Here is a 9,399-nt window from a genome sequence, read left to right on the forward strand (position 1 = left end):
CCAGTTCCTCCATCCTGCAAATGTCATCTTTTTTTCGTGTGTTTTTCATTCTAAATTGCATCCTTTACTTACTTCCAACCTTCCAATCTGCTCCAGTGTTCCTATTTCCACTGCACATTGATCACATGATTCCACATCTTTGCAATTGTCATCCTCATACACAACACCCGGGACCTTCAGAGAACCAACAAACAATAAAGAAAAAACTGAATTCATACCACTTGTATCTGACTGTGTTACAGCATGCAAGCTTCAAACAATGTGTGTTTTCACTTGATAAAGCCGTCATTCAAGTCAGTCAGTGCAAAGGGGCAAAGCTGGCACCTGTGTGGCCCCTGGCTTTGGAGCTGGGGCCAGCGTCCGGAGAGGTAGGGGAAACAGGGACGTCAAAGGCGGGGTTGGGAATATGCAAAGCCGCTCGTTTACTTTTCTTTGACCGAGTCTTGGTGTGACGTGGAGGAGAGGTATCGCCTAGGGAGCTAGCAATATTGCGGGTCCCGCAGCTCGTGGAGAGCTCCGGTGAGGGGTCAGAGTTCACCGGGGGGCTGTTGTCTGGGCAGGTATGAGCTGTAAGAGGTTTCCCCTGAGGACACGAGGTGGACAGCAGCGGTGAGCGAGTGGCCGTCTCCAGCAGACCTTTAGTTCCCTGTGTGCACTGGGGAGGACGTGAGAAAGAAGAGGGGGGGAGAGAAAAACAAGACAAGACCTGATGAGACGAGCCAGTGAAGTTAACAGGCCGAACAGCAGGGCGTTAAATCACTTGAGTGAGTTTGGCAACAGCTGTGCAAGGTAAATCAAAGGCAAGCTGGGAGCGCAAGCAGGCCACGTGAGTGATCCAAAGCAAGAGATCGCAAATTTGAAATTTGAAAATCTGATAGCCATCAGACCTAGGGAACCAAAACTGAAAGGTGTTTAGCTCAAGGAACGTCCGAGAACATCAGCTAGTTTGGTAGAAAAACTACTCCAAGCTTGCAAGAGACAAACAATTATGGTCAAAGTTGAAGCAGCAGATGCTGAAATATCCTGACTTTTAGTCCCTGGGATGTGTCAAGCTCTAGCTAATGCAAATTGGTCTGGGACCACGGGGCGTTATCAACAGACCAAAATGCCTCTGGACGCAATTGGATAGAAGGTGCTGAATGGTAGGGGGGGCCAGACACATCTGCCGCAGCAAATGAAACACGAGCTCGCAGATTCGTCTGGTTCCCAGGCTAGTCAAGCTCCAAAAGAACCCTGGATCCTACACTTCCCATGATGCAACACACAAGTGTGTATGCTATTAGAGTTACATCCGGGTAACTTATGAGGTTATTTTGCGATGTGTCCTTACTGACTAAGAGACTACCGACCTGCAATCGTGTGTTAGCACGTTAACATTTGCACGTTGGCGCTGAACATAAAGATGAGGCTGATGGGAATGTCGACAGAAATGCTCTTTTTATATTAAGACATAATTTTTTTAAATGTCCTCAGCCAAGAAGCTATAATATAATAGTGTAAATAACTTAAACTTAACTTAACTTAAAACAGTTCTGTGTAACACCTCAGTTTAGAAGGCAAAGCTGGTTTAAATCCAGCCTGCCCCCGAGGACAGGGACACAATCCAACAACTCAAAAAAACAAATGTGTGTTTCTCTGGAGCTGCTCTCCCTAAACTTAAAAAAGAATGGATCCATCAGGTAGCAGTAAGTGCTGGTTTATTCTCCAGTTCAGCGACGCCATGGCTGTAACGACTGGATCGTCCGCCTCTAAATGAACTTCCTCTTACAGTTGATACGTTACCATTTTCATGCCCCACTAGAAAAGATCTACAGCGTAATGCATCGAACGCACCTTTAAGGATTCTATTAGTATGGCTTACGGCTTTCCTCACCCATCATGGCCCAAATTCTGTTTCAAACCGAATTCTGGCAAATCTGTGGCACGAAAAAGGTCAAATTTAAAGACAATACTCACAGTATAGTGGAATCGTTTGAGCCGCAACTACATGTCTGTACATTGTGGCCTAATTTGACATACAGTACACCCTGTACTGTTAAATTATGCACTCTGCAATGTATTCGACATGACAGCGTATGAATGAAGCCATGCAGCAGTGCAGCCAAGAGGATATGCAGACACGGTGTTCAGGCACAGAGACTCTGCTCTTGCTTTCCCTTTCTCTAAACAGGCTTACCAAGCTCAAGCATCGCTTTTCCTGCACTAACAGCGGCTAATCAGCCAGTGCAGGACACAGCAAAGTCCAGACATTTCTCCTCCTAGTGTTGGTGGCAGGACACAGGCACAGAGACAGACCACATACAGAACAGCAAGTTAGGACTGGGTGAATAGACACGGGGGGAGCGTACTGATACCATGACCTTTCCTTAGAAAATACAATTATACTCCAATATGTCAGTTGTGTGGGTGGACCAACAAAACAAGGAAAAATTAGAACACACTGATGATGAACTGCATGGACAAAAATGCACGTTTTATTTTTTACATTTCAGATGCTGACAAAATAGAAATATGTATCAAAAAAAAGGATGGACAAATCAAACAAAACAACATGGTATAAAGACATGAATGGAAACACCTGGAAATGATGGTGATTGGCTTGATGCCTCACAAATAATTTGGCACTTTTTTATATGCAGTGTGACAGGAGAAAGTGAACCAACACAGAATAAAAAAAAAGAGGAACTGTTGGTGCAGAAAAAGCTCTCCTCACAGCTTCCCCAGTGTATCGACTGAATTCAAAAAGACTATTTTTACACCCTCGCCAAACCCAACCTCAACAACAAAATAAATCTCAGACTAGAAACACTACAACTCCAACTGGCTTTCAGTTTATTCCGTACACACACATAAAAAAAGGGTTTCATAGCGGTCTTGTTATTTTGGTGTGAACAAAAAAAAAAAAAAAAAAGAGCTGTTTGTCTTCCACAATGCCAAACAGCAGCTACCCTACTATTTGATATGAGAGTACTGTGGCTCACACTGCAACTCTGTCTGAACCGCAGTTATGGCTTATAAACAAAAGTTGCTGTACAACTCTCCAGGCGTCCTTTTTATATCCCTTGCTGTCTGAGAGAACAATAAGAGAGAAAACAGCGCCTGAGCCTTCACTTATTACAACTCCTGCTCTCTTCCTCCGCTTTTAAAAAACACCCTGAGTCGACATACTGCAAGGAACTAAATACTGAGGCGTAGATTGTAATAAAAAAAAAAAGGTGAAAAAATAGATAACATACAAAATACATAGCGAATGGTGCCCATGTTGCTCATTTCAAAAGAATTGTGTCAGTAAACCTGATTTGATCATTTCCGCGAGTAAACATTGCTGAGCTGTTCAGACGTGTTGAACTGCAGGCGTCTGAACTCAGACTAACAAAGCCAACGGCCGACCAAACATTACTGAATCAGAGTCCAAAGGAATACTTTTTATAAAATAGGCTTATTTGCTTTGTTTACCCCCTCTAGAGTGAGATGAAAGGATTGATACCACTCTCATGTCTGTACGCTCAACATGAAGCTACTGCCAGCAGACTCAAAGTGAAAATACACCAACCAACACTTGTCTTACTTACATGATGCGACGGGTTTGTTTAGATACAAAAGATGGAACCCGTTGGTATTTTGGAGCTATGCTAGCTGTTTTCCTGCAGTTTTATTTCGGTTTTAAGCTAGGCTGTGTACTTAAAACGAGAATGTAACTCTTGACGGAAGAAATAACACAATCTTCCTCTCACAATTAACAAGTTAAAATCATAAGCAATAAAATGCACTCCTGCTCAATTACACACACGTTTGCTGCCTGTCTGGTAGGATCAGCAGCTTGTGGTGGCTAATGCTTACAAAGTCAAATATATATTGCTGCTGACTTTTTGACTCGTCTCTACTTGTGCTGCTGTTTTTTACAGCATAATTACTACTTGTGGCCCTAATGGCCGCTGTTCAGCAAAAGTTAGCATGCTAGCTTTAACACACAGATGTGGGATAGATATTGATCATCTCGTCTCTCTCTCTCTCTCTCTCTCTCTGAAAAGAAAGCAAATAAGCAAAATTATTCTTTAACCTACCTACTTTAACACTGTTGTGTTGTCTGCGCTGAGAAAAATAATAAATACCTGACTGTAGTGCAAATACAGTGTATGTAGGGATTAACCCATACACAACAGTCAACCACAGGCAGCAGACAGATGCTGGTTTGGGGGCTACAGCAGGCAACAAAGCTTCTGTCAGGCAGAGGAGGAGTTTTGGAGGAAGTTGGGGGGTGCAGGCACAGGAGAGAGGGATTCCTGCAAGCCAAAAGCCAGCAGGGAAGCTCCTCCTACCACTTTTATCTCGCCTTTAGTGGGCAGCTCAATGTCCGCGCCAGCCGTCTGGGAAGATTCATCCGCCGGCAGGAAACCTCGTCTGTCGATCAAGCTGAAACAGACAGAAACAAGGAGGATCCAAGTCATCATGTGTGTGTGTGTGTGTGTGTGTTTCCCTGGACATCTAGTGTACCCTCAGCAAACATTATGCAAAAAGATTCTAAAGGTGGTTAAAAGAAAAAGGGGGGGGGAAGCATTTTGAACTGCAGAACTATACATCTTCTGTATCAGGATGATACCTTGAAGTAATATACGTACAACGTGTGAAATTTAAGACGAACCTGGGTGGCATGGGTCCACAGAGCACAGAACAACAGTTGATAAAGATGTTTCTATGAGTGTATGGGTTGGTGACATCTTCTCCACTCTTGCCTGACCAGGAGCCTTTAATCTGGAACAGACGACATATAAAAGTATTTCACGGTTTTTATTCAACATACATATAATTAGATTTTAGGTTGAGGTAAGGTAGTCCTTGAACTGACTTATTAAGTATTCATTAATTCTATCAAATGTTACAAAATCTTAGTGAATACTTGCAAAGAGATGCTTTCCCCTGCAATCACCCATTATTATTCTACATATTTTGTATGTATTTCTTCAAATTCTGTTGAAATGTAATATTAATTAATCTTAATATTGTACCACAAGAAACCAAAAGAATCCCTTTCACAGCTACTCTGTAACTGTAGTGTAATAATTCAACTCAAAGTAGTACTCACGTCTTCATTAGTGGTCAGGTTGGAAGCAACCAGGTATGTATGGAAGCCCGAGAGGCCCAAGATGGACCAGACGGAGAAGAAACATATCACCAGCTCCACTGCGGTGCAAGGCTGGGTCAAGGAGGGCACCCAGTATATTTGGAGGAGGGAGAAAGAAATAAAACAAGTGCTCACTCGCTCTAGAAAGCTTTTCACGCATTTGTGATTAAAGGATATCTGCCTGGACTCTCCTGCAGCGCAAACACCAGGCCTTTTCCACCCTGAGCCCCTGAAAGAGAGGAAAACATAACACTGACACGAGGCTCAAGAGAAAGTCCATTAAAGAGAAAAGGTGTGTGGTCGTGTTGGGATTCCCGAACCAACAGTTGCAGTTAATTTTCTTGATGTGGAAGCAGTAATTCCAGCTCAAACATTATTCTAAGCCTTTAGTGAGCGGGGCTATTGGATGAAATAACATTTAAACAGTGCCGAGCGACCTAATAAAGAACACAGTCACAAACTGCTCTGATGTGGTAAACCTCGTCCGTCTGGCAGTCCGAGCCAGAAAATAAAAACCAAACACTAACTCTTACTGACGGGGGCAGCTTGAGGCAGGTGTGTTAGCAGTTATCGTCAGTAAGATCCTGCCTGTTTTTTCAACCATGAAACACCTGTGAACCGGAGCAAAGACACGCACTCAGCGCTAGATGCGTGGTCACACAGCCAAAGATGAACGCTGTCAGGAAGGAGAGTGACACGATGAAGGTGTAGAAGAAACGGTAGTTGCGTTTTCCCACGCAGTTCCCCACCCAGGGGCAGTGATGGTCGAATCGCTCTGAAAGAAGAGAATTCACAATAAACGCAGAGTGGAACCTGCTGACATTTTAATTTAATTCTAATTAAATTAAAAATGTTTTGGAAAAGTTGAACAGTTTGGGAAAAACACTGATATGTCATTCGAATGAGTCCAGCCTGAACTACAGTACTGGAATGATGTTCTCTGTAGCCCCCATGAGGCCTCGGTTCATTATTTATCATGGGTAAATGTCAGCGTGTCTGCGCGTATCCACGGCTCACCCACACAGTTGTCACACAGGCTGCAGTGGGAGGTGCGCGGAGGCCGGAACATCTTGCAGGTGAAGCAGTACTTGAGCTTCACCACCTGCTGGTTGATGAGGACTTCCTTGGTGCGCGGTGGGGGCCGATAGCTGGTGTTTCCAGTGTTGTCTACAGAGGAGGAGGGCAGTAAAGAGAAACATCAGGATATTGATCAACTGATCTTAAGTGATGACGGCCTGGCCTTCTAATAGTAGCGCCTAAACACTTGCCATTTAACATAAACTACTAAACAGGCTTTTTTTTTTTTCTTTTAAAACAGAAATCATCTCTTCTTGAGATGACTTTGACTTTAAAGCCAGTCCGTCCAACCCATGGCCCATGCTGTGCTCCTTTTAAATGCAATTGTAATGGGATCTGTAATTAGATTCAGCCTAACACCTGTTCAGAGAATACTGAGTCAAATAAAATGTCCAAAGCCTTTCCTCAAAGACAGGATGGTAGCTGAACAACCAATACTTGTTCAGAGTCTTTGTTTCAAAAATAGCTGGAACAACAGCAGTACAGTTGGGTAATATGAAGATCTTACATCACCGCTGCCTTAACTTTGGTCACGAGTAGGAGTTAACAAGGTGCACATGAAGCCAACTTTAGACACTAAGGTCATTACACTGCAGCATGCCATTAGAAAAAGAAAGATACCGTTGGCAAGACTTCAAACTTACAGTGAACATAACTGATGGACTGTTTTGAACAGGACTACGGTGGAAAACGGACAGATTGTGGTAAAGGAATGTGTGCAGGACCTTGTCAGAGGGATAACAAATCTCCCAGTCCCAACCTTTGATGTCAACAGGACACATTTCTTCCAGAAAAATGGTCCGAATGGCTGCCAATGTGACATTTATTACACTGAGTTAAAATATTCTCCTTTAATGTGTCAAAGGTTTCATCATCATTAAAATGAACTGGCAACAGAATGAGTGGTGACTGCGCCATTAGAATTTGCCTTATGTTTCAGTTTCAAAAGGTAAGATAGCAGATGCTAGCAGAGCAAAACAAACCGTGTGAAAGCTCTTATGACAACACCCAAAATAGTATGTCCTTGAAGTTTGAAATAATTGAATGCAACTGAGCAGAGGATAACTTGTAAAGAAATTAGCTGAATTTAAGCAGACTGAGTTTAGGAAATATAAAGGCCACTTGGAGAGTTCCAGTGCCAATGGGCAATGCCCCTTACCAATTTGTTTTTCAATGTCTGCAGCCTCATCTGGTGTCGCTCTGGGGAGGATGCCGGGGTCAGTGAAGCTCGTCTGGAGCAGGGTGATGACCACAAATACAAAGAGGCCTCCTCCAATAACAGGTATGCAGCTGGTCAAGTGTTTGACCAGGAAGGGACAGCTGTGATATGGGGGCAGTCACAGACAGAGAGAGGATGAATTACCAAGACACACTGAGCATATCAAAGCCTGGAAAACGATCGAAACCTGTTCCTGCCCTGTCTCATAACTGAGCCTACTTTTATTTTTTTCACCCACCAGGGGATCTATTTTAATTAACATTCAGCGCCTTAAATCACTGGAGACAGAACACACTTTTCGCTACACTGTGATAGAAAGACTGCCATTTCCATATTCAAGCACCATTACTTATTATAGTACATGTCATGTCACATTGACAGCTGCAAGATTATTCTAAAATGTTAATGTGTTCCCAAGACAGATATTCACACATTGTTAAGCCAAATTATGGGACAAATGGAACTCTGATACGTACAATTTTGAAAAACCTTGCCAGGCTACGTTATGACATTTGTTCTTTTTAAGTTGAATTGCGTATTAGACAAGAGATTGCTCTTGTAGAACATGAATAAAGTATCTTTCATTAATCATTAGGACCTGCTCTACGGTTCGGGGTAGATCTAATACACCAGACAGGAGTCAATTCAATAAAATGTCAATTTGGTCTGCCTCATATTGCCGTACTGTGGAAGCTGGGATGCATTGAAATGTCCTTCCTATATCATACATTTGTCGCCAGGACAACGGCTGAACTCGCAGGTGATATATATGACAGAACCGTAGACCTAATATGAAACATGGACTCACTCGAATATAAAGAATAATCCACTTGTGACGAGAATAAGGCCCAGAGTGAGGGGCAAGACCCCATTCTGTCGGGCCACTATGATCCGTCCATCGCAGTAGAAGCGATTCTTTCCGGGGAAAACTTCCCACTTTCTCCTGGGTCTCCTCGGCTCCTCTCTCTTGTCGCTGTCGTTTCCATGATGGGGTGGAGGGGTCGGGGTTGGTGTCGGAAGTGCCTGCGGGTCGATTTGCTGATACTCGCAGTTTTTCATGATTTATAACGTAGTTACAGTGCTCTGTCCCAATTCGGACAACCGGGGCATTTGGCCAGCGACCGACGGCATCACCGACGCCCGCGTTTGAGGCAGCTGGACGGTGCAAATGTCGTCATTCCACGTAGAAAACAAGCTAATCCTCTACCATGGGTATCCAGTTGTAAATAACCCGAAGACCCCGTGCTCGAAATGACATCCCTCTTACTTTCCATGCCTCCTCATTTATTCCTCTTAAAGTCTGTCTCCAGAAAGACTTCGTACTAATTCAGGAGATGCCCCACTGGTCATAGTTAGCTTGCTAGCTGTGCCACTCAGACTAGCCAACTCAACCAGCTGCGGACTATTTAACATCAGTAACGTGAAAGCCAAAAATACCGTTACCACTGCTAGCTTGTTAGCTTGCTCGCCTTGCACATATGAGCTAACCTTTTTCCAGAGGTCCAAAACACAGTAGTTTAAATGAGCACTACAATGTCGTAACGTTTATTTTTGTCTGCATATTACTCTCCTACCAAGAGTTCTGACACGCTCGTGACTAGTATTGGTTAGCTTACGTTACCATAAAACGAGTAGTCCGTTGTCAAACGTAACACAAAGAAAAGGTGTGCTTCCGGTTATTTGTCTTTCAAAATAAGTATCCTATCAAAAGACTACATTTTAGGTATGATGATGATGATGATGATGATGGCACTCTCTAAAACCGGAATGGCCACATAATGTATTGGAATACCTCTCGCGCTGTCATTATTATATTTTTCTCTACAAATATCAAATGTCAATAGCAGCCAAATCTTACAATATCCGGTAAATAAGCGGCCACTGCGGGTGACTTGACGCAGATTCACCGAGGACGTTTTCGGAGTTATCGGCACTATGGCAGGTGTTCCGCACGCGGGAGCGCGCACAGCTAGAGCGACAA

General features: G+C 43.5%; 1 protein-coding gene across 1 annotated transcript; it reads right to left on the reverse strand.

Annotated features, from left to right (window-relative positions):
- Positions 1 to 298: 298 nt before the first annotated feature.
- zdhhc18b (zinc finger DHHC-type palmitoyltransferase 18b) lies at positions 299 to 8,477 on the reverse strand. Its single transcript, XM_070921715.1, has 9 exons — positions 8,227 to 8,477; positions 7,359 to 7,519; positions 6,140 to 6,289; positions 5,760 to 5,897; positions 5,300 to 5,351; positions 5,084 to 5,186; positions 4,643 to 4,752; positions 4,320 to 4,413; positions 299 to 655 (listed from the first exon to the last, which is right to left on the reverse strand). The coding sequence occupies exons 1-9, from the start codon at positions 8,475 to 8,477 to the stop codon at positions 299 to 301; spliced, it is 1,416 nt and encodes a 471-aa protein (XP_070777816.1).
- Positions 8,478 to 9,399: the final 922 nt, after the last annotated feature.

The sequence above is a fragment of the Enoplosus armatus genome, chromosome 16, assembly GCF_043641665.1.
Source record: "Enoplosus armatus isolate fEnoArm2 chromosome 16, fEnoArm2.hap1, whole genome shotgun sequence".
NCBI classification, from domain to species: Eukaryota; Metazoa; Chordata; class Actinopteri; order Centrarchiformes; family Enoplosidae; genus Enoplosus; species Enoplosus armatus.